Below are 26000 nucleotides of genomic sequence, written 5' to 3'. Positions count from 1 at the left end.
TTAAAGTAATTTTCAAATAAGCTGAGAAACAGTGGCCAAACATGTTTTATTTGTTTTTTCTTCTCCTGCCACTGAGGGCCACGAGTCTCAGGTGTGAGATCTGAGCAGAGGACTTGGTAGAGTCGGCTTTTGTGGGTGAGTGTGTACCTGGTAGAGGCGGATGATGTGGGGGTGCTTCAGCAACTTCATGATTTGCACCTCTCTAAAGATCTTTTTCAGGTTCTCATCATCCAGCTGGGTCTTATCCACTATTTTTATAGCCACCTGGAGACAGAGAGGAAGGAGGACAGAAAGGAGGAGACAAAATGAGGAGGAATTCATCTTAAACAGCCACCTAAACACAGACAATACAGTCACGTTAACGGCATCCAGCTGACACTTAAATTACAGGCAACGGTTCCAGGGAACGGCCCTGGTTGCCCCTGCAATATTGTCCGTGATGACACAATAATCATGAGAAGAGCAAAGCGCCAAGAAAATAACCAGGAGAGGAGGTTAGGAGGAAGGCGTGAGTCAGAAAAGTAAAGATACTTGGTTGTTAAAGACGAACAAAACATGAGCGATCTTCTTTGGATTCCAGCTTGTTTGGGTAACCTGACCTCAGCCGCGACCTCCCGACGGCGAGTGAGCCTCTTGCGCAACTGCCGAGCCCTGGACAATGGCTCCGGCGGCGTGGACGGTGATGGTGTGTGACAGGAGCTTTTGCTCTGCCACTTAGGGATGGGTAGACAACTTTAATGACTTAATCAAGCGAAGCTAATGGAACGGCCCCCAAAACACGGCTGCTGCCAAAAATAGACGAGCGAGTACAGTCAGTCAGTGTGAGTGAGTGAAGAAATGAAAAGCATGTGTCCCGCAACCAAGTGCCAGCCCAGAGCTCCCCTTTGTCCTGACATGAAGAAGATGAGTCCATCTGAAGCCCGACAAGGCCGACTTCCTGTTGCAGAGGAAGGGGAAGTGAGGGAGAGCGAAGAGGGAGGACATCGAACTAGTGGCATTAATCCACATTGTTGTGCGTCTTAGTGTGTAGCTTCCCCTCGGGAGGATTGTTGTGGAAAACATACATATTTGTAGAGTTAGAGTTTCTGCAGTTGATTTGTTTATAAAAGTAATCATGTGTCCTGTATATTTCTTTCTATTCCCTCCTCTCTTTCTTAAGTCAGGGCTCCAGATGGCAACCATTTCTGGAGACGCTGCGACTAAATTTTACAGCTAGAAGCACTGGTGCGTCTTGAAAATCTGCCCCCAACCCCACTCCAGGGTTGGATGCAAAAAAAACAAACAAAAAAAACATAAAGGCCAGTGAGTCCTTTATCAAACCACCTGCTAAACGAGCATTTTCAACAGTTGTCCACAGCCTCCTGACTAAGGATGGGACAATATACAATTTTATCGCACATCGCAATTATGTTAGCACAGGTAACTGTGTAGCTTAACAGAGCAGAGCTGCAATCTCCAGTGAATTAACTGCGATATACTTCAGTTTTTTCTTAAACGTTAACTGTAATGTTAATTTGACCACAGCCCATAAGGAACCGTTCAAATCATTCTAAGAGTTTAAAGCATATTTTCACGATTATCGTAATAAGATCGTTAATCACAATTATTTTGGCCAGGATAATCGCAACATAAAATTTTCTATATAGTCACAATCTCAGCGCACTGGTTAAGCTAATAGCGAATTGTTACGATGAAGCTAAAGTGACAGCTGTGTGTATGTCGTCTTAACTTAAAATTTAGCAAATTCCTGTGAATTTAGCGCACAAACCAGCCCTCTGACATTTTATATTTCTTTCCAGCAAGATGTTGGAATTCATTGTTGTGAACATTAATGTTGCTTCTCTAGAAACATTATTTAAGTGTATTTAAAATCAAGTGAGCTGTAATCCTGTTCTGAATTTATTCTAAGTGTTATTATTTCTCTTCCCATATTAAAAGGCAATTTAAAGCATTAATGCAGACTTTACTAAAACAACACACTTATTTCTATAAAGTGATACAGTTAAGATGGACAAAATAAGAATGTGTTGCACTGAATGTCGATTTAATTGCAAGCTGGTAGTGGAAAAGGGTAGTCTGGAGCCCTGTATGTGTTGTTTCTACCTGTTATGTTCATTTTTTCCTCAGTTTTATTACTTTCTTTTTTGCACTTCTTGTCCTGAAATGTCTATTCTATATTGCCCTGTGGTCCACTGAGGAGCAGCATTTCATTTTCCTGTGTGTTACATGTAGAAAATGATGATAAAACTGAGCTAAAACATGAAACAGTGAAGTGGCAGAAGCCTTGAGACACTTCTAACCCCACCTAACACAAACATGTATGTTTGAGCGTATACGTATGCATCTGTTGGGCGTCTGCATGGTATTTTAAGCTCTAGGAATCTATTCTGGGCTTTGGCAGTCGTCCAGTTTTGTTGATGTAATCGCTCCCCTCTGCATCTTCTGGAGGGTAACGACAGGACATCTGGATCACACACTGCCACACTCAAACATAAGCCAACACACACACACACTGGTCGTGATCAGTTTGAGGACAGCGAGTCCTTCTGAAAATGAGGAAACGGCACAGCGAAGCCTCAAGTTTTAGACACTGGTCACTCAACTGCTGCTTCTCTTATCACAGAAACTGGACGATTCAGAAATAAAATAATATCAGAAATAATCTCCAGCCGTTCACGTACACTGGGCATGTACATGTGCAGGTGTAAACAGGAAGTTAGCTGCAGAAAATGCAACAAACAAGGAACAGCAGGAGCGAAAAGCAAGAGCAGAGATTGCTTTGCTCAGACTAACGACGAGGTGGAAGTGTTTCTGAAAGACGTGCAGATCATTGGGAAAATTAACCATCAATTATCAATTAATCATTGTTTTTTTACAATGAAAATGCCTATGGAAGAAAACGGAAGAAATCATTTGAATAAACTCCCTGAAATAAAATAGTCCAGGGTGGGATTTCTGCTACTGCAGTTGAGAATCCGGTCCTATACAACAGTACTCACATTGCTAACTGCTACATGCTAGCTAACAATAGCATTTTGAACTGAACTTGATCTCACTCTGCAAGGATTTACTTTTACACTGTATCTCAGACATGAAGTTGTAGTAGGTTAATAACTAAATCTGAATATTTAAACCCTCAAAAACAACATTTCATCCCTACAAATGTAAAGATAATGAAACAGTTACTGTGTCTTGCAAATGTACACTGATGTAATAAAACTGCATCTGAAATTACTCAATGCTTGAGTCGCTTTTTACAAGATACTTTTTTTACTCTTACTCTTAGTTGTTTTGAGTACTTTACTTTTACTTTCTACTTGAGTCATTACATTATAAAGTAACAGTACTTTTACTTGAGTACTGTTTAATGTTTACTCTAAACACCACTGTGCACCATCATCTCCGGGTTTGGTACAGTAAAATGCGTGGTGATAAGTGAGTGTGTGTCAGGGCTTTGCGCTAGCTCCAATGACTTTTCTGTTAAAGATCTGGGTTCACACACAAACACACAACACACACTCCTGAGAGGCCGGCTGCAATGAGATGAAGTGTCACATAGCCTCTCCGATCACAAGACTGTGACCTCAACACAGCACCATACCAGAGCAGCTGGTGCCCGGCAGAGGAGTCCGGACCGTTGACTGTACGTTACACAACAAACGCACAACTGCAGCCACACAAGAAATAATAGCAGGGACTGTCAACAATTCACCTCCCATATCGAGCCCAGGGAGACTGAGATTACTGGGAATGTTGTTATTGTTCTGTGACACACCTGCCAGGTATGTCAGATACAACCTCTGCCATGTCGCGTTTTTCTAAGAAACTGTTTACAAAGAAAAGAGTTACATGGCTTTCTCAAGCTCCGGCTGCACACAGAAGTGCAATTTGTCATTTTGATGAATTGAGAACGTTTTCTTCCGCTAAAATTAACACAACAGGGAATCCCTAACACATCTGACTGACTGTGATTAAACATTACATGAAGAAAAAGAGGATATAAATGGATGAATAAAACATTAAAAAGCTACAAAAATAACCGCACCTCACAACTGAGCAGCTCAGTTTAGACTGAACAATCAAAATATAAAAATAAATCCGTCACAGACCTCTAACCCTAAACCATTTTAATCCCAATATTCATTAAAATAATAAAATAGAGTAGCATTGTATTGTTTTTCCTCTGTTTATGACAGGTTTAGATTTTTTTAAAAGCAAAATACACGGAAGACCTTTGCCGAGGCAAACGTCAAACAACATACACCAGACTTCTGAGAAAAATTTATAGTAAACCAGAGTTTACGTTAGTCAGCATATGTCAAATATGAAAATATCACAGGCTAAAATGTCCAGAGGAAAATCTGTTAAATAAATAGTCTGCTGTGTGACGAATAAAATATGAAAGGATAACTCTGATAAGAACAAAAATCTTTTTGAATCTGTGCATTATTGATCAAGAACAACATAAACAAATATCAGTACCAGACTCCATTGACAAAAACAGGAATTTTACCAAGCAGAACACAGGATTCAGATTATTGTGACTCAATGAAGTAAAAGTACCACACAGTAACTTAACAAACAGAGAGTCAGTGGTATTCCAGTAGCTCCTGTGTTCAGCTCGGTTAAATGAACCTTTTTGCGAATGGAGTCTGGTATTAATAAAAAGTGATGTTTCTGGTTTATCTCTGTAGGAATCCCAATGTCGTCAGATATAAAAACAATCAGAGCCTGTCAGTGGACGTACTCTGACATGGACATTATCTCTTTTTACAGATAAGCTTATATTATCCAAAAGTTTGGTTTTACTTCTGCTGATTCATTCACAGAGTGTCTGATCACGTGACTCAGCTCGACTCGCATTTTAACACGTAGTACAACTTGGACACGTCAAACCAGACATCAAGGAGTTCAGTCATGCTGACTACTTAAAATAAATAACATTTGTTGGATGATAACATTTGTGCTTTATTGTTTAAATGTTTAAAACATATGTCCGGTAGTTTTATAAAATGACTGCAATTCCTGAATATTATAAAAGTCTAGCAGTTCAGTACTTTTAGTGTAATCCTTCTGACAAATAAACAAGTATACAGGTGGAAACGTAACCTCCAATCCAAGCCAAAAAGCTTTTATATATGATGTTCAAACAGCCTTCCAGCTTTCTTGAGGAAAAACATCCATCCATGACTCAACTATAATAGGGCTAATCCTGCATGGAGAACTGGGCCTATGGTGTAACGTCTACACTGCACGCACACAAACACACAGAGGTGATATAATGTATGAGGTTAACCTTCATCAAGAGGTGACACAGATTACAGCCACAGGAGGAGTAATACTCAGGCTTAACCCACATCAGCATGAAAACACGGCATCATGGCTACCTGTGCACACCTACAACTACACACGACACAGCAGGTCAGCACAGGCCTGCACTACTTTCTGACTGTAACTATGCACGCGCACATACAGTGTGAGTCAGCGCGAAGCCTCTCGCAGATTGTGTGTTGCGCACTCGTATGAGTTTTATGTGTGGAGATGAGTCAGTTGAATGTGTCAGGCTGAAAGTACAAAGACTGGAGTGTGGAAAAACTGGACATCACACAATCATCTGCCATTTGTTGTTGGGTTTCTGCTTTGTGGAGATTAGATTTTGACAAGCAGACCGAACCAGGACCAGTACAACACTTAGGGGAACATACACTGGTTGCATTAGCGCCATCAGGACCAGAACTAACACATTTAAAATGGAGTTGTTGGGCATACACACTTCCTCCCACTTTACGAAAAGTCCAAAGTCCTGCTCCGACCAATCACGAGTCAACCCCAGCTGTCAATCATGACGTTTCAGCATCAAATGACTGATTAAAACCACTTAAACACACCATTAGGGTGATAAGAACGACCTAAAATGGCATGTAATTTGATGCCACTTGGGGGAGCTGCCATGTCGTCCGTGTTTATATATATTTCATCATTGATTTATGCCTACAAAGAAGAACCAGCTGCTCCGAACTCTTCTTTAAGGAAAGCTACGTACGATTTCTAATATCTTGATCACCTGAAGCTGGAATTCAGGAGGACTCAACATCATCATCACAGCCAAACATTCATGGTACAGCTGCTCTGGTTAGCTGATTAACTAATCGATTAAACAAAAACAAATGGTCTTTTTTCTGTGCTAAAACACCAAACCTTTGGATCAGCTGTTCAAATGTGAGGATGTGTTGGCAATGCATTACTTTTTAAATATTTCATAGACTAAACAATAATTAGAGAAAAAAATCTGCATATTAATTGTGAGAAGGGAAAATAAACATGTAGCATTTCAGTGACTTTGTATGTACTTTGATTTAAACTATTCCAGTCACAATTTCAACTGATTTCCCAGACGATGTGTATTGTTATTGGGCCGTAAAGTTACATTTACTGTGATGGAGGATTTGATCCATTTGGAGGATGTTTCTTCAAAGCAGCAGCAACATCAACCAGACACTTTAGCTCTTGTCTATCACAGCAATTCTTCTGGCTGGAAGGTTTGTATCAGCAGAGCTACAATCAGTCAGTTCTGGGGGGGTGGGGCTGTCTGAAGTGGGGAACCCCCCCATGCTTACTGGATGGATTCTGTTGCATCCAGCTCACAACTCTGCCAAATAAAACCCACATAATAAAACACACAGACAACGACAAAATTCCAGCCGATGGCGAGTGAGTTCCATTCAGAATTAGTAGCTGGGGTTCCGGAACCATCATCACCATCGCTATGGAAACCGGCAAGACTTCAAAGGAGCGACCTTTCCCCAACTAGGAGCCTTGGCAACACACGGCAACAACAAGCAGAGCTGTGGAAGATGATGATGACGATGAAGAACACAAACTGCTGAGGGCACGAGCAGAGGGAAATACTGAAGCAACACAGTCTGAGCTGTTCCCCCGATTTTTTTTTTTCTTTCTGAAGTCGCCCCGGCTGCAGACTCACTCCACAGAGGATGAAGAAGCAGCAGCAGCAGACGACTACAGGGCAAAGAGATAAGTCGAGCCTTTGTCGTGTTATTCACCTAAACGAAATCAGACTCAAGGCGTGCCGATTTCTGAGAAACGACGAGGGGGTGGAAGTGTATACTGTACCTTACGAGAGCTGTGTGCGTGAGTGCGACCGAGGGAGTGAGTGAAATTGTTGCACAGTACATTAGGCCTGTTACCTAACGCCTGCCATTCCTGCCTGCCTGCCCTCTTCCTCCTGCTCATCCTTTTCTTGCCTAAAAAACACTCCAGAGGAAAGGAAGGGGGGGGGCAGGAAAAAGAACAGGGAAAGAAGAAGATGAAGAAGAAGAAGAAGAAAAAAACGCTTCTCCCACAGAGAGGCAGGTCAGGACACGCTGCACTGTGCCATCTTTTTAGCAACTCACCTTGCTGTGGGCACCAAAAAGAAAAGACAGAGAGCTGCTGCTGCTTCTTCTTGTGTGTCTCTTTTACTTGATCATTAAGCCAAGTCACACAAGGGCACTGACCACACCACACCGCCTTTTGTCGAGCTATTACACAAGTGTGTGCATACACAAACACTCACGGTTAGTGGGCTTATCAAACACGACAAACACTCGCTGGAAGTGGAGTTAAAATATCCAGTCAAACGTGGGACTGCTGCTGTACGAGACAAAAAGCAGCATGTTTTTGTCAAGATAACTACCAGTTATTGTTATTATTATTGTGGTTTCACAAATACTGAGAAACTGGCTTGTTCTGCAAGGAGGTATCTGCAACACACTGGTTGCATCACATCCTTGTGTCATCATTATCACTGAAAATCAGTGGTGACCATTCATCCAGAGGCTAAACCATCAGTAAAAGCAATACACGTTTTCTAAAATAAAAAGCTATGAGATGAAAGGATTTCACTGACTCTGATCAATTAACTGTGCATAAAAAAAACTATTCTGACAGCGGCTGTTAAAAGGATATGCAAAAAGGACGTGCAAATGTGCCACCTGTTAAAGTGGCCGGGATGTGAAATATCACCTCAAGTGAAACAAAAAAGCGACTACAGGCCTAACAGCCGATCAAACTGAGGCACGGGGCCGATCAGTTCCAGAACTTCAATTCATTAGGGAAAATAAATCTTTCAGCAACTTGGCTACGTCACATTTCAAACATGAGCATAAAACTTGAGACTATTTTTGAGGATATTTCACCATGAAGATGCTCTGGAGCTGTCGGTAAGTGGTGGAGGTAAACAGTAATGATAAACTTTATTTATATAGCACCTTTCAAAGATCAGCTTTACAAGTAAAAATGCAAATTGAAGCCAAACAAACAAAAACAAGTAAAATAGTTAAAAATTGTATAGAATTTTTTTGGGGGAAAATTAAATTAATGACTGGATGTAGATGATTAAACGATTAGTTGATTAACATCACAACATTTATCGCAATCAACACAGACTTTCTACATTTATCTGTGGATCTCACTTTATATCATTATTACATTACAATTATTTGCTACGGTCTGGAGCTCTGACCAAAAGATCAAACAACTACTTGATTAAATTAAAAACAATCAAAAGATTAACTGATAAAAGTGATTACACTACTTATCAATACCATCATCTGCAGTATTCGAACACTGAATTGCAATTCATGAATGCACCATGACAGACAATATATTTTAGATATCAGTCAGTTAAAATGTTGGACGTGTTTTCACAGCACCTCTCAGGAACTAAAATTCAACTGTTCCTGTAACTACATCAAAGCTACTACCTCATTTTTACTAAAATCAAAAATGAAAATCAGACAGAACAAACAGGTCCTACTGCAGTAATTAAATCATCGACTCTCTGTAAATGAGGCGTTTACAGCGTCACCCTGAGCTAATAGAAAACCCACGTCCGTCGCTGAAGGGTCGTGACCGGCAATAAAGTTTATGGAGAGACTGGAACAATGAAATCAACATTTATCAAGACAACTGCAACGCGTGGCCCAACTGCCTCAAGAGCAAGAGCAGAAAAACTCCTGTTCTGACTTCCACTTTGCTGGTTGACCTTTGTCTGGAGGAGATGAACTTTCACTTTTACAACATCCAGATGCATCAGCACACAGCAGCTATCTGCCAATGAAGGTGTTAGCAATAATAAAACAGTGAGAGTCGCACAAGTAGAAGCAAAATAAACTTGAAAGAATTCGCCTGTTGAATGTTTCAGGTTTAACAAATGAGACGTAGAAAAAGGGACCTTCCCTTTCTGGGCTCCTAAAGTATAAATAACCAGGTCCCTGTTCAGTGTGACTGCACTGCAGGGTATCATCCAGCTCCATCTAACAACTGAGAGAGTTGTTAGGCTGTTTTTGACTAGTCAGCGTTTCTCATTGGATCGTTATAAAACCTAGGCCGTAAAACAAGCGCATTTCATCTGATGACTGATCATCATATCCATATTCATGATATCCACAGGCATGTGAAAGCACACTCCTATTCTTCTGATATTCATCAGCGACCGGGAGGGGAGGGTTGGGACGCTGAAACACCCCCTCACACACACACACACACACACACCCCTCCAGCCTGCACTAGTTGATGAAAATCATGAGCTGACCGGTCTGTGCGAGAGAGACCACCGTCAACAGACAACAAACAAGGCCTCTCTTTCATTCTGTCGGCCCGTGTTCCACTGCGATTTTTGTGTCCTCCGTCTGTCTTTCGCTCTCGGTTAAGACAGCCAGACAAGCATAAACAGGCTCGCAACACCAGGAATAAAGCTTCACAACCAAGCTCATCAGTCTCTCATAATTACGTCGCTGGTAGTCCCTTCAAGAAATGCCTTCTACTGGTGTTGAAAACCAGTCCACAGGACTCACTTTAACCAAGTTTATTTTGGTTTTCCTGGACACAAGCAGACAAATGACCCATGTCTGTCTCTCTGTGTGCATGTCAACAAGGGCATAGAGGTAGAGCTGCACAGTCAGCTGCCTTGACACACCTTTATTTGTGCCATTGGAATTAAAGGCTAGAGGAAAAAAACAATTATACTGCAGAAGTTGTCTGTAAGTGTAGGTTTATCATCAGGGAAAGGCTTGTACGGTAGCTGAAACCGTACTGCTGCTGCTGCTCCTGGTGGTTTTCCTGATTATTTGTTTCGTCCCCTTTTTGGGCTGATGCTACCACCCCAGCTGACGTATCTGGAGTCACAACAACAAAGCTGCTTAAAAGCAAATTCAGCCTTGAAACGGCGGCACTTCTGATCCAATAGGTCAGCACAAAAACAAAGACACTACCTGGAATATCTGGACAAACCCTTCCTCTTGTGATGCCCCAAACTTCCCCCCTATTAACCACCAAGGTCCAAACCTCTCTGCGTGCCAAAAAACAACTAAAAGGCCCATTTAAGAGAGAGAGAGTTAAGTGGGTAAAGAAGTAAGGCATCTACTTATCAGGGGTTTTGCATGAATATCACTTGTTGATAATAGTGTCAACTAATGAATGTGCCACTCATCCAATATACTGCTAACAAGTATATGCAAAGGCATCTACGTACACTCAAAGTGTGCGGTGGCAGTTGGCCAAAAAGTGGCAGGACATTTTACCATGTCAATGGTGCCTTGTCCGGCTCCATGGAAATGTCATCTGACTATTAACTGAGATATCTAAACACCACCACACAAAAAAACAACTGGTGCACGGAGCTGAAACACAGCACGGTTGAGTTACGCTGCGACAAAATGGTTGTATTTGATTAGAAAAACGCAGGAAACTTCCCCAAGGCGATTTGTTTATTCAAAATCACTCCCTGTCAAGCTAGTTAGCGTCAAACTAAAAAGCTACAGTTGGCTTTAAGGAGTTTTCAGTGGGCTGAATTTCACAGAGAGGTTTCAATACATGGACAACCTACATCTAGCAACTTTGGGAGTTCGTTGTTAATTTAAAGTTATCCAACAAGTCGCTGCAAACTTTTGTCTGGGGGGACTATCTGAATTTAGCCAAACAGCTAATTAGCTAGGAAGCTAAGCTAGCTGCTCCAGTCGGAACGTTCTGTGTCTCCTCTTTTTCATCTTCGTCAATACCCTTCTCTCCGTCCTCTGCGCTTTGCCTCGCATTAACCTCAGGCCTTTCTGTCTCTCCTCAAAAATACCACCAGGTAACGTGCGTGATATCCGGTGTATCCTGTGGTAAAAATGTGTTTGTATCCCGTAGTTAGGAGGTGATGCCCCGTGTCGAACGGACCCCCCCACACTACCAAGCAGCGGTGTCACCAGAGCGGGCTGGCCGTTGTGTCTCCGGAGCCTGAAGGCCCCACCGTCATCCCGAGTACATGGTCGAATAGGCTTGAAATAAAACAATGACAGCTTGTACTTGTTCGCGTCTAACGCTCGGACAACGGCCGTCTTACCTTTGCTTTGGTAATGATGTGTGTGGCTAGTTTAACAACCGCGAAATTTCCCTTGCCGATGGTCCGCTCGATTTCATAGTGGCCCACTCGGGCTGGGGGGGGCCTGGTGGCCGAAGTGTGGCCAGGATTGGTGATGCACCCGGTGGCCGTGCTGGTACGACCGGAGTGGCTGATCCCGGAGGATGGCTGGGCTCGGTTCTGGGAGCCCATCACTGCGTGGGTCGGTCGGGCAGAGTGCGTAATCCCGGCCGCAGCGGACCCAGCAGCACCTCCGCTTGACACGGCCGCCATCTTCTCGCCTCTCTGCGGGAACAACAAGCAGCCTTGCGCAGCGCGCATCGCGGGCACGCCCCCGCCCTGCGTCATTTTACGTGAAACGCTCCTCCGCAGCGCCCTCTCTAGGTTGTAACCATGGCAACGATCGGCGTAACAAATGACTTCATCCACAGAAACGTATTGTGGTTGCCTTGACGACAAAGAAGTGCGCATTATCACTCTGGTTCCCATGATTCAGTGATTCCTTGCAAACTGCTGCACTATGTATGATCAGACGGGCTCGTGAGGCTTTAAAGGTACACGCAGCTCTAACGTTACAGTGACAGATTCAAATAATCGGGTTGAACAGAGCGGACATTCTAATGTCGCGGTTTAACCCCGTCATAGTGTTCGAATCGTAGACACGTATAAAGGTTCGAATACACACATATGTCGTCATAAATAGTTACACAATGGAACGCACAGTTTTTAACTGTCGAGTCCGAGCAAATCGTGGCCGTTAAAACTGTTTGAGCTACATTTTTAAGCCAAATATTTCCACCTCCAAATCGTTATCTACGTTTATGGCGCTCTGTACTCAAATCTTCAAGCCTTGCATTGCCGTAGAGCTTAGGCAAATATCACTATAGTGTGCTGAGAAATGGCCCTGACCTTCTGAGGGTACTAAAGCCTCTTAGAGAAGATCTCTTCATGAACACTAAAAGCAGCGCTGTATTTCCAGGGTAATTAAATTCTCTATTTCCACAGTCCTCACAAACAGAGGATTTCAGCTGTTAAATCTTGGATGAGACCACACACACATTCATTTCATTCTGTGAGCTGTGTTCCTGACCTGATCTACGCTATAACTGTAGCAATATTAGCAATAATGCTTTGGGGGAAAATAAATATTCTATATTAAACTGAGATCCGTCTAAAACTAGTTAATTTATTAATTCAATGTTTGTACTTCAGGGTGTAACTTTACAAGTATGCCCTGTGGAAAATTAAAGCAAACAATATGTGTTTAAGTTATCCATTAGAACAGATAAATCTAAATAAATAAGACTTTTAAAAGGTCAAAAAGATTGAAACAGACAGTAACATTAAATAATCAAATATATGGGTTAAAAACCTACCAAAACCACTAATGTTCATCTCTTAAAATTCACTAGCAACTCATATTTATTACAAAAACTATGTTCATAAAATATAGTGGTGATTTCATATCATGCAGCAGTTTATTTTAAGCTACTCTGCAGAAATGCTGTAGAGTAGGCTGTTTCTAACTCTGTTCTACTCGGTGCCCTGTCACCAGGTTGTAGACAGCACCACTCCATGTTAGAGAGGAGTTCCTGCATCCTGTTATTCCAAACTGGATTACAGACTGAGCAGGCAGCTGTCCTGAGCGCAGACCCCCAGAAAGAACCACGTTCACAATGTGTCAGTTGGTTTGAAGCTAATTTGATTAATTGCAAACTGGTTTTGATACATGCACTATTAAATAACACTATCAGGTGAAATGATATGTGGGATATTTTCAATAAGATGACAAAGATAAAAAAAAAAAAAACATCTTTCTTTATGCCTGCTGACCTTTAGAAATAAATACTTCTTAAACCAACTAAGCTGTATTTTTGATGTTCGGAGGAAACTCCAAATGTTATTGATGTAAAAAGAAAGAATACCTGTGTAGCCTGTGAGTTATCTTTTCAAATGTTAGTTTTTATTCGTGTACATACAAAAACACAATCTAAACATTGTAGAAACTGAGGTATTCAATGTCATATTATTTATACATTAGATTCAAAATAAAACATCAAAAATACAAAATACTGAAAGTCTTTTAGCTTCTTTGTTTTTCAAAACTTGGATTTGGAACTTTGGATATTATAATGTATTACGTAGCTATGTATTTCCACCTCATAAACCACAAGATACAACATCACATTAAACACACATCTATACATTAATATCAGTTTTCCTATTGATAAACTCTTTATATCAACTCCTGCACTGATATTTTTTCACTTGAAATTAATTTTTATTTTTAAGAACGAAAATCAGATGCATACATGCACAACAGCTACATATAATCATAAAAGATCCATTCAAAGATTTTTTTAATCATTACAAGCGGCAGTTTTGAGTTGAAATGGATGAATGTATTGGTTCTTACCTGTACATTTATATTTATAGATATTGGATTTGTCCATTATAATAATTTTATTTAGTGTGTACGTATCGGCGCTAAAATAAACGCACAGTAAAACAGTTTCTGGACACCTGTAACAGAAACTACAGTTCACGTCAGCGTCCCTCTGGAGTAGCCGAGGGCGACGTCATGACGTCACGCCGCACGTCGGTTTGTTTACTGTCTGAACGTGCTGGGGGCGCTGATGCCACAGATTTTTCTCACTGTAAACACACTGAATCTCTTCACCTACAGGCCGTGACAACCAATCACAACAGACAAGACCTGAAAATCTCGTCGCGTTGTTTTATTTTTTTTATTTTATTATTATTGAATTTTTTTTTCCCGGACACAGTTTGCGACGCTGGTGCTGATCTCATCTAAAACACGGAGTTGCCTTTCCAGCATCCGAACCAACAATGCTAGCGTTAGCGCGGCTAGCTAGCTAGCACCCTGCGGAGCTCTCTTTAAAAGGCAGCTGAGGAGGAACTGAGTGTCGCTGTCAGTGTGAAACTTGTGTTATCGTCTCGCGTTTTTGTCACGGATGTGAACAGGGCGAGGATCGAGGATCTGTTCAATGTAAACACCCCACCCTCTCCTCTTTAGCTTGTCGGCTAGCTAGCGGCTGCTGTTGTTGTTTGTCACTGCTGGGAAGTGGCACAGTTAACCTAGCTAGCTCGATAAATTGTTGCTGAATGGGGTGGAGTTTTCATTAGGGATTGCCGCACAGGCTAGAAGAATAATCAGCTGCCAGTTCAGAAAGACCACGTCCGGAAAGATGTTGTTGAGGAGCTGCTGGAAATCTCGACATAAAAACAGCCCGGGACCTGCTCCTTGTTGTTGGATCCGACCGGGACTGGCAGCCCTGCTCTGGCTCTGTGTGACCCAGTTAGCCTGCGGTACTGGGGCGGTGGGGGAGACTAAAAATGTGGTCCAGAAAGACGCAGAGTTTGATGTCACCTACAACGACACGGTGACGAGTGAGAACCAGACCATCTATGCTTTCAACCACACCGTCTCCAGGAATAAGGTGAGTGTGGATTTCGGTGGATTTGCTGTCTTGTTTAATGATGATTGAATGACTCAGTTGTGTAATAAGACCCGTCTTCTCTTTCTCCTTCCAGACTGAGGGAGTGCATGTGTCTGTGGATGTGCTGTCACAGGGGTTGGAGAGTCCTATCCTGTTTGTGGTGCGGCAGAAACAAGCCGTGCTGTCTTTCCAAGTCCCCCTCATCCTGAGAGGACTGTGAGTACCCCCCCTGCTTTACATAGATCAGCTAAACTGGACTTTAATCCCACCTTTCTGTCTTACAACCCAGTCCTACAACATCCAGTAAACCACCTCTGAACTCAAACAGTGCAGCAGCATTTCTGGGTTAAAAACTAGAACGCTTCATCACCCTCTGCTTATAAGATTTAGCCTGTTAGCCTAAATTCTCTGAGGTAAATAATATGCTATAAGTTGCAGAGCAGGGCCCAGATTAACCCTAATAAGAACTGTGTTTTCCTGTAACATGTTGTTCGGCGGCTTCACATTCAGCTGCTGGAATTCAAAAGGAATTTGAGCTTCATGTCTTTACACAGAGAACGAGAAGCAAAGGGAAGTTATATATCAGCTGTACGTCGTTACATTTTGTTGTCACAAAGAACTGGACTCTAATTCTCCACATGGTTCATAAAGGTTGGGAGTGTCTGTGCTGCAGCTGTTTCTCTTTAGATGGTAAACAGTTTCAGGTCATGAGAGGAACCTTTGTTTGGTTTGAGAGCGACGTGGAATCAGTCGCCATATAAAGAGACATTAAAACACCAGCTGTGTTTGTTGTAGAAGCTTCTCTGGGTGTGGTTTTGTTTGAATTTTTAATAGTCGACAGGTGATGTACAAAGAATCCACATGCACGTCAGGAGTCACAGGACACGCAGCTTTTCTACTCGGTCTTAATCAGGTGGGATTTCATAACGGAGGTCAGAGGTTCAGCCGTTTGTTCGCTGTTGGCCAACAGCTCATCTGCGAGGTGAACTCCTGCACTCTTGTGCAACATCAGAATCTCTAATAGACCTTGGACTTTCACTTCCCCCTCCTCTGAGATCCACCAGTGCAGATCTGAGGAGCCCAGCTTACAGGAAACACAGAGCCTTCAAGTCATCGGAGTGAAGCCACTTCCATTTCACACAGCCTCGGTCACATGATTTCTTTAAGAGACTGTTTCCACAGCTGGGTTTTTAATGATTTTGTTCAGAGACTATCAGCAAAGTTTCTTTCTTCATAGTCACACATTACCTCATTTAAAGTGTCTACTCGCTCTGTGCAATGGAAAAGAGCTCTCAATAAATAATTAAACACATTCTACTTTCACTTCAGTTCAGTTTTGTTTATATAAGTTATCTCAGGGCGCTCCCATGTAGAGCAGGTCTAGAAACTTCAAGCAGAACCAGACTCGGGTTGGGCTTTCGACATCTTGTGAAACTTCTTTCTGTGTTCACCTGTCCCCCGTCTCCGTCTTCAGCTACCAGAGGAAGTACCCGTACAACCACGTGGGCCGGACTCTCTGCCAGCCTCCGACCCGAGCCGCCTCCGAAACCCAGTACTTCTTCGTGGACGTGTCCACCCTGTCCAGCCAGGGGACGAACTACCAGCTCAGGGTCAGCCGTGTGGAGAGCTTCACCCTTCAGTGAGTGAATTTTGATGCGGTCGCCGCCTGAACTCTCGGCTGCAATCGTCTGGTGTGTCTGACATGTTATTTTGCCGCTCTGATTACAGGACAGACAAGAAGTTCACCTTCACCGCATCACCGTCCCAACCTCAGGTACGCAGCTGCACACCACAGCGTCGTGTGTTTGTGATGATTTACGACGAGGAAGGTCGGTCACAGAAATGTAGGAAAGTACACAATAAAAAGAGGAATACGAGGAATTCCTGATGCAGTTAGTCAGCATGCTTTAAGTTCTGCTTTCCAGTTTCGTCACGCTGTGTTTTTTTGTCGTGGAAATGATCACAAACACAACACACACACGTTTCTAATCCTATCTCTTCTAATCACTATCCTCCTTCTTTCTATTTTCTCTCAGTACTTCAAGTATGTTTTTCCAGACGGGGTGGACACTGTGATCGTCAAGGTCAACTCAGACATGAACTTTCCCTGCTCCGTGATGTCCATCCAGGACATCCAGGTACAATTACCCCCCCCCCCCCCCCCGTCCCCTCAAACCAGACAGCTGCTGTCCTCAGGTGGCCCCTGGTCAACATGTAGTAGCACTCTTTGGCCACACGAGGGCACTGTTGAGATCTCTGCAGCAATATCTAATCTTTCTTGCTTGTGTCTCTCCTCAGTGTCCGGTTTATGACCTCGACAATAACGTGGCCTTCATTGGGATGTACCAAACCATGACCAAAAAAGGTGCCATCACTGTGCAGGTACGAAACAAAACCTTTACCACGTCCCAGATGATCTCAGAGTCGCTTTACGTCCCTCTAACGTCTCTTGGTGTCTCTGCAGAGAAAAGATTTCCCCAGCAACAGTTTCTATGTGGTGGTGGTGGTAAAAACGGAGGACGAGGCGTGCGGCGGACCGCTGCGCTTCTACCCTCTGCGACCCGATGAGCTGATCGACGCCGGCAACCGCACCAAGATCCTGGATGTGATGGTGTCGCCGGCCATCGATTGTAAGTCGCACGTGAGCAGTTGCGAACCGTTAAGACTGAGGTATAGAGCAGAGCAGGAATGAGTCCTAAAACCAGGAAGTGAGTTAGCACATTAGCACTTCCTGTTCCTTCGTCTCAAAGTTAATGTGTTTTTTGTTGGTTTTTTGTTCGACACAAGCTCAAGACACAGTTTTTGACAGTTTTCTGGTCAATTTCTTATGAACAACAAACTTTTTGGTGGAGACGTTGACGTCATGTGACCGTGGTGTAGTTGGTTTATAACATTAGTTTCTTACTTCTGGAGATTCAAACTTCGGAACAGTTGAAAATCCCATCAGCTTTTTATCGAGGGAACCAGGCTGATGCTAACTTCCGGGTTAGCGTACAGAAATACATCATCCCTGCACCACTTTATTACCTGTAGGGATTGTTGCTGAGGTCGTGCAGTCGTTAGCATGTGAATAAACCTGAATTCGTCTTCCTCCACTCTCCACAGCGAAGGTGTATGTGATGGGGATGCTGTTCTGTCTGGGTATCTTCTTCTCCTTCTACCTGCTCACCTTCCTGGTGGCCTGCATGGAGAACAAGAGGTCAGTTATTGCAAAAAAAAATGCTCAGACTGAGATTTTAAATCTGTGATTGAAGAACTCGTTCGGCTGCTTTGCGAGGACGCCACCACGCTGAATACAAATTATGCCTCATTTGCATCTTTTCCTCTCTTTATTTTTGCTGCAGGATGAAAAAGAGGAGGGAGGTGTTTCAGATTCCTGCTGACATGTCGCCGGCTGAGACAGGTAACCCAGCAACTAGCTCTGATGGTCCGGCCCATTAGGGGTTCATTAGAGGGTGTGTGGAGCGTACCATTATTTTTAAAGTCCAGGTGCAGTTTTATAACCATTTAACAAGTGTTTTCGTGTTGAATTTAACACGTCTCAATATGTCTCTCTCTCCCCTCATGCTAATGTGTGGTTCAGCCTCTCTGCTTGGGAAGAACGGAGATGGTATAACGACACAGCTCCTCCTTTTGTGCACTCGCCTGCCTTTTCTCACACTGTGTTGCTTGTCTGCAGATGCTCTGCATGCATCAGCTCGTATACTCACCCCCCCTCCCAACTCCCCTGCCATAGAAACAGAGGAGAAGATACAGCGATGTTATTGGCTGTAGTAGTACCATAAACGTGGCACTTTTAAAGCAACATTATGTAACAGTTTCACCCTTAAAATATCAGATTCTGAGTCATTCTGGTGGTTGTAACAGGGAGAACAGAGCTCTGTTCATGCTTTGTGTAACTTTTTATTAACCAGAAACATCACCTTTCATCTCAACCAAACTCCATTGACAAAAACAGTAATTTTACTGAGCAGAAAACGGAGCTGCTGGAATACCACCACTTTGTTGTTTTAGTTAGTTGTGTTATTGTAGGGTCTGATTACTTCTTCTTCCACACAATAACACAAACTAACTAACAGATGGAGGCAGTGGTTCACCAGCAGCTCTTGTGTTCTGCTTGGTTAAATCACTGTTTTTGTCAATGGAGTCTGGTATTGATTTGCAGGTACATTATTCTTGATCAATAATGAACTGTTTTGTTCCCTGTTTTGTACCTAAATACCAGAGTTATCCTTTCAGTTGTCAACACATTTTATACATCACACAACAGACTATTTATTTGGCAGATTTTCTACTGGACATTTTGGCCGGTAGAAAATCGTGTTCATCTCTGATATTCAGCCAGGAAACTTTGAGAATATCAAGTTTTGTTAATGGAGTTTGGTGTGTTTGTAACAATAGCACCACCTCCTGCTCCAGAACCTGGGGATTGTGGGTAATATACACCATTCGGAGAATTGAAACAGATTTAATTACCACTCGTGCAGAGTTACATTATGTTGCTTTAAGGTTTTATGGCTCAGCATCATAGATACAGATACATGACTCACCTGGAGAGAAGGTTACACGTTAGAGTCGACAACATGACAGACTAACAAGAGGAGAGGAGGAGAAGGAGGAAAGAGGAAGGAGAAGGAGAACAGGAGGAGGGACAGAAGACAGGAAGAGGAGAGGAGGAGAGGAAGAGTTAGAGGAGGAAGAGGAGAGGAAAGGAAGAGGGGAGATGAGGAAGAAGTGAAGAGGACGAGAGGAAGAAGAGGAAATGAGAGAAGGAGGAAGAGTAGAGGAGAGGAGGAGGAGGAGGAGGAGGAGAGCAGGGAAGAGGAAGAGGAGGAGAGGAAGAAAAAGAGGAGGGGAAGAGAGGAAAAAGATAGGAGGAAGAGGAGAGGAAAGGAAGAGGGGAGAGGAGGAAGAGGTGAAGAGGACAGGAGTTGGAGGAGGAGGAAATGAGAGGAGGAGGAAGATTAGAGGAAAGGAGGGGAGAGGAGGGAGGAGATGAGGAGTGAAGGAGAGAAAAGAACACAGGAGGAAGGGGAGATGAGAGAGGGAGGAAGATTAGAGGAGAGGAGGAAGAGGAGAAACTCCTCCAGATGTAAACGTGTTGACTGCTGCTGTGTTTCCTGTTTGTCCTCAGCTCAGATAAATCATCCTCTCACCTCCTCACTCCTTCACTAACACTGTTATTTTTACTCTGATCGCTTCACGTCGTCTTCACCTCCCTGTGTTTAACAGTCGCATACTAACACGTGTCGGTTGTAGTGGTGTTAGCTCGCGCTCTGCTGGGGCTTTAAACGAGCGTGATCGTGTCTCCGCAGGAAAAACTCCAGCCTCTCCGTACGAGTACGGCTCCTTCGGTGAGTCCTCCACAGTTTCCCTTTCACCTAAATCTTTATTGTCGTGTAGATTTTAATCGTCTTCCTTCTTCTGCAGCGGACAACGGCAGCACGCTGAGCTCGGAGGCCATCACCGACAGCGCCACCTCGACCGACAACAACTACGGCTACATGGGTACGAACAAACAAACAAACATGGACGCTGCTGGCCTCTCTTTGAGCCGGCTTCCTGTCCCTCCCTCACCGGTGTTCTGTGTGTTTTATCCATCAGGACAGGAGTCTTTCAAACGTCGACCTATCCTCAGTCACCTTCACCACATAGCCATCCGCATCGGTGACACACTGCCGCTTTAAAATTGAATCAGTTCAGAGATTTACACCAAACCAATCAGCACTGAGTGAATCGTAGAGGAATGACAGTTATTAGATGTTGAAGATTCTTACTCTGATGACGCTGAAATGAACAGATTAAATCAAAGCAAAGATCTGATTGAAATACGTTTTAAATCCAGACGTCTTCCCTCCAAAAGCCTCTGTTCTTTTCTTTCTGACGTCGTGTGCTTTCCCTCCCTCCAGAACGATCGCTGGACAGCGTCGGACGAAGCAGGCAGGAGTCTCTGAGCTCCGTGGAGGAGGACGACTACGACACGCTGGATGACATCAACTCAGACAAAAACATAGTCCGCACCAAGGTGGGTCTATCTCTCTCTGTTCAAATCCACCAGACTCCAATGACAAAATCAATGATTTTACCGAGCAGAATGTGGAAGTTCCTGCTCTACCGCTGCCTCCATCTGTTAGTTTGTTTGTGTTATTGTGTTGAAATTATACTTCCTCCACCACTGAAAGTCAAACAATAACACAAACAAACTAACAAATCAAGGTAAGCAACTCCCACACTCTGCTCGGTAAAATTACTGGTTTTGTCAATGGAGTCTGGAACAAAAAGGATCTTACTCATCAGAAACATGGGAAATAAGGTTATCCTGTAATTTTAGTGTTTCCTGTTTTTACCCAATGACCGTAAATAATGAAGTAATTTTCTTATTTTAGAAATTTCTGTGCGTGTCTGACCTGGCCCGCAAAGACAAGAGGGTCCTCAGCAAGAAATACCAAATCTACTTCTGGTAAAGACCGAGTCCGGCAGTAAAACTAAGATCGTAAAAAGTCCAGTCCATCGTAATTAAGACTCTAATCTCTAATGATAATTTTCCCTCCAGGAACATCGCCACCATCGCCGTGTTCTACGCTCTGCCAGTCATCCAGCTAGTTATCACCTATCAGACGGTACGGGAACTAAAAAATGTTTGACGTTTATTTGTGTAGATGTTTGTTGTAGACGTTTAACTTGATTCTCCTTTTCGCAGGTTGTGAACGTCACAGGAAACCAGGATATTTGCTACTACAACTTCCTGTGCGCCCACCCCCTCGGAGCTCTAAGGTAGAAGGTCGTTAGCGTAGCCTGTTCACAAAAAGGCTAACGGACTACGTACCCGTGCTAAAACATGTTATAACTCTGTCCTACAACAGTGCATTCAACAACATACTCAGTAACCTCGGTTACGTGATGCTGGGACTCCTCTTCCTCCTCATCGTCCTCAAGAGAGACATCGTCCACAACCGAGCCCTGGTTCGCAACGACCTCAACGCCCTGGTGCGACACGGCAGACGCACTGTAAAGCACAGATAAACAAGTTCAAACTTATTATTTATTAAACTACATTTCTCTCTCTAACCCGACAGGAATGTGGTATCCCTAAACACTTTGGTCTGTTTTACGCCATGGGAACTGCTCTGATGATGGAGGGTCTGCTCAGTGCCTGCTACCACGTCTGTCCCAACTACACCAACTTCCAGTTTGGTGAGTGCGCTGCCTTGTTTATGCAAAGTTTTCATCTTGTTCACACTGATCTGCAGAAACGATTGAAACCATGCTACACAGCAGTAGATGCCATAGCTAGCTATCTCAGCCAGCTAAGCAAAATAGATGATCTTAGCTAGCTGTTTTTCCTATTTTTTTATGTTCTGACAACAGAAACATGAAGATGTGGGCTCATAGCAAGAAACACCCCGTAAAACTCATAGCTTATATCAGGGGTACCTGCTTTTACTAAGCTAGCTTTAGCAGCATCGCTGGCATCAAACCTTTACCGGTGGGTGCTACCGTTAACTAGGTTAGCTAGCTTTTTCTTCATTTGTTAAGGAATTGTAAGTCATCTTCTCAACTGCAGCCATTTGCTCTCGTCTTTCTTGACAGTGTTGTATGTTGTAATCCTCTTTTCCTCCTCTGCAGACACCTCGTTCATGTACATGATCGCCGGGCTGTGTATGTTGAAGCTGTATCAGAAGAGACACCCGGACATCAACGCGAGTGCTTACACTGCATACGCCTGCCTGGCCGCAGTCATCTTCTTTTCTGTGCTGGGAGTGGTAAGTGAACACACCACAAACAAACCATCATGATGTTTGACCTGCAAAACAAACACGCTTCATAATGACCGTGGTGGTTTGTCTGCAGGTGTTTGGGAAAGGAAACACAGTCTTCTGGATCGTTTTCTCCGTGATCCACATCCTGGCCACTCTCCTCCTCAGCACACAGCTCTACTACATGGGCCGATGGAGGTTCGGTAAGATCACAGCAAGACAACAAAAACATAAACAACTGTCCATGTCAAAGTACATCAGGCTCAGACTGTTATTATAAGTCTTTTCCTACAGAGATCAGAGCTTTTTATTAAAGAGTAAGATCCTTTTTGTTTAACCAGAAACATGATGATAAATCAATACCAGACTCCACTGACAAAAACAGCAATTTTACCAAGCAGAACACAGGAGCTGCTGGAGTAACTGTTTGTGTTATTGTGTGGTATTTTTACTTATGTACAGGATCTGAATGCTTCTTCCACCACTGAAAGTCACACAATTACACAAACAAACTAACAGATGGAGGCGGCGGTATTCCAGCAAGTCCTGTGTTCTGCTCGGTAAAATTCCTGTTTTTGTCAATGGAGTCTGGTACTGATATATAGCAATGTTTCTGGTTAAACTAAAAAGGATTGCAATGTTGTCAGACACCTACAAGCACAATCTGCAGCCTGACAGTTACATGAAAATCAAAAGCACATCATCCTCTAACAATGTTCTTGATTATTGTTTTCACCGTGCTTTTGTCATAGGTTAATATACAGGTGTGTGCACACGTCATGCTAATGTTGGACTGCCACTAATACCTGTCTGTATTATCTGTGTGTCAGACTCTGGGATCCTGCGCAGGATGGTGTACATCATCTACACAGACTTGCATCAGACAGTGCAGCGGACCCATGTACATCGTGAGTAATGACCACAACCTTCCCCTTCAGGTGTTAACATCCAAGTCAACTTTAAACACCGACCTTTCTCTTCTCGTCTTTCAGGATCGGATGGTTCTGCTCGTCATGGGCAACATCGTCAACTGGTCTCTGTAAGTCAACGTCACGTTTTCTCTGGAGGTGAAGCAGAGACAGCATCAGGTTAAAGTGACAGACGCCATGTTTGTTTTTGTTTTTCAGAGCTGCCTACGGCCTCATCGAGAGGCCGAACGACTTCGCCTCCTACCTGTTGGCCATCGCCATCTGCAACCTGCTGCTCTACTTTGCCTTCTACATCATCATGAAGGTGAGTTGTGTGTTTAAATTAAAAACAAACCAGGCATGTTTTCTGGTGTTTATCTAAAGCTAATTTGTTTTTCGGTTCAGCTGCGGAGCGGTGAGAGGATCCAGTGTTTGGCGTTGGTGTGTATTCTCTTCACGGCGGTGGTGTGGGGATTCGCACTGTATTTCTTCTTCCAGGGTCTCAGCACCTGGCAGGTCAGTGACTCTCACACGTTAACACACACTGAGTCCGCCATTTTGTAATGCTGTCTGAATGTGTAGTGAGATGCAGGGATGACAAACTTTTTTCTCTTGTTGACGTAGAAAACACCAGCAGAGTCCCGCGAGCACAACAGGGACTGCATCCTGCTTTCGTTCTTCGACGACCACGACATTTGGCACTTCCTCTCCTCCATCGCCATGTTTGGATCCTTCCTGGTATGATTGCGTTCGTTGTTATTTGTGTTTTTTATTTCATGAACACAATCAGCTTGACATCACCTCTCTCTTTGTTTCTCTCCCAGGTCCTCCTGACCATGGACGACGACCTCGACACCGTCCAGAGAGACAAGATCTACGTCTTCTAGATCTTCTGCCTTACTGCCCTCCTCCTCTTTTCTCCGTTTGCGTCTCCTTCATGTTCTCAGAAAGAAAAAAAAATAGCACAGCCAGTAGCCTGTTTGTCGCTGACGGAGGGGTGCATCAGATGTGGTACAGCCCACTCCCTCCATTTTGTATGGACACTAATGTGCCAACAAAGAGCTGGATCGACGTTGAGTGATGCTGAAGTGTTTCGTCCTCTCGCTGCCATCGTCGATATAACTGTCGTAATCGATGTTTACTTACTGCTGACGATGAAGATAACAATGTACAAAAAAAAGAAAAAACGGTCTGAATTAACTTATTTTATACTGTCTGCAAGTCAACAATGCATTTTGAAATTGCTGTTTGTATGCTGTTTATATGCCGAGTGTGTGAAAGTGTGCGTGTGTTTACAAATGAATCCTGTCCAGTCTGTTGGTGGCCTTCAATGTTCTAATCATGTTAGTCACATACTGTGCTCTGATTGGTCAGTTCCTCCAGCTAGCCGTCCTTCTCATTGGGGAAATATCGATGATGATGATTGTATTTACTTCCTGACTGCCCTAAAGTCTGACCATGAAGGTATTTTTTTGCACTGTACTGTATGAAAAATGGATTTTAATGTCGAAATGTTGGAATGAGCGGTTACTGAATAAAGGTCTCATTTTCAGACTTTTTTTTTTTTTTTTCCCTTTAGTTTACGAGCTCAGAGACCCGAACTACAGGGTAGCCATGGTTTTTCCAAAAACAGAAAAGTTTCTCCTTTGTGATTAATATACACTGATCTGCGAAAACAATTGAAAACGCAGTAATGTGACTGGCACAGTACCTGACAGTAACAGGTAACTTGATGGATCTGCAGCACAGACACAGCTGTTGTTCTTTTACTATTCGCACGTGACTATTAAGCTGGAAACGTAATAATAACTGCGACATGGGGCAGTGTCGTCATAGTTTTCGCAAGAACTGCGTATTGCCAGTTTCTATGGCAACTGCAACGTCTTCAAAAGATTACGCTCTGGAACCCGGTTTCAAAAATTTTTGTTTTTCAGGCCCACAAAAGCCTGTTGTCAAGTAAACAGAAGGCTAAACCTCGACAAAGGTTTACCATTTTATGCAAAAACTAAACAGGGCCTTAAGCTGAACGGCTAGCCTGCGAAGCGAATTTAACGTACGAATATCTTTTCATTATCTAAGCGTTGTACGACAGCGGAGTTGTTACTTAGACGCAACGTTGTCAGAACCATGAATAAAGCACTTAATATGATATTAGAGGAAATGCTGACACCTGCAGGTTAATTTAGGTATCAGCAACGTCCAAAATGAAATGAAATGAAATTAATAAAGGATAAACTGACCATGAGGAAGCACCAGGCAACAGTGGAGAGGAAGAACTCCTTTTGAAGAGGCAGAGACCTCGGACAGAACTGGACTCAGACTGGGCAGTCGTCTTCATCATCCAGCTGGAAGGGAGAGAAATGGGAGAGAAAGAGTTGTTAATGATGACAGTAATAACAGCAATAGATGTTAAATGTTAAATGCATTGGGGAAGAGAGGGAGGAAGTGCTTTAAAGGAAGAGGAAGTCTGACC

General features: G+C 43.3%; 2 protein-coding genes across 3 annotated transcripts in view; one reads left to right on the top strand and one right to left on the bottom strand.

The window, feature by feature from the left end:
- Positions 1–11763, bottom strand: part of sik3 (SIK family kinase 3) — a 29157-nt gene extending 17394 nt beyond the window's left edge. For both annotated transcript variants that reach the window (XM_018687622.2, XM_018687623.2), the window contains exons 1-2: positions 11384–11763; positions 148–264 (exon numbers count right to left, since the gene is read on the bottom strand). In XM_018687622.2, coding sequence (XP_018543138.1) covers positions 148–264; positions 11384–11749 — 483 coding nt within the window. In that variant the 5' untranslated portion in view covers positions 11750–11763. The remainder of the gene's footprint in view (positions 1–147; positions 265–11383) is intronic.
- Positions 11764–14011: 2248 nt separating this feature from the next.
- On the top strand, positions 14012–25081 carry sidt2 (SID1 transmembrane family, member 2). Its single transcript, XM_018687629.2, is given in 28 exon segments — positions 14012–14862; positions 14957–15078; positions 16337–16501; positions 16591–16636; positions 16899–17000; positions 17161–17244; positions 17327–17492; positions 17968–18061; positions 18207–18265; positions 18446–18472; positions 20178–20216; positions 20293–20370; positions 20467–20529; positions 20772–20887; positions 21249–21322; positions 21416–21482; positions 21563–21636; positions 21726–21849; positions 21939–22056; positions 22489–22625; positions 22714–22822; positions 23450–23493; positions 23495–23527; positions 23612–23658; positions 23747–23852; positions 23933–24043; positions 24152–24265; positions 24352–25081. Coding segments are annotated over 28 exon segments (2634 nt in total). The 5' UTR covers positions 14012–14610; the 3' UTR covers positions 24415–25081.
- The last annotated feature ends 919 nt before the right edge of the window (positions 25082–26000 follow it).

The sequence above is a fragment of the Lates calcarifer genome, linkage group LG21 (assembly GCF_001640805.2).
Source record: "Lates calcarifer isolate ASB-BC8 linkage group LG21, TLL_Latcal_v3, whole genome shotgun sequence".
Taxonomy (NCBI): Eukaryota; Metazoa; Chordata; class Actinopteri; family Centropomidae; genus Lates; species Lates calcarifer.
This window is presented reverse-complemented; position numbering and strand designations above follow the sequence as displayed.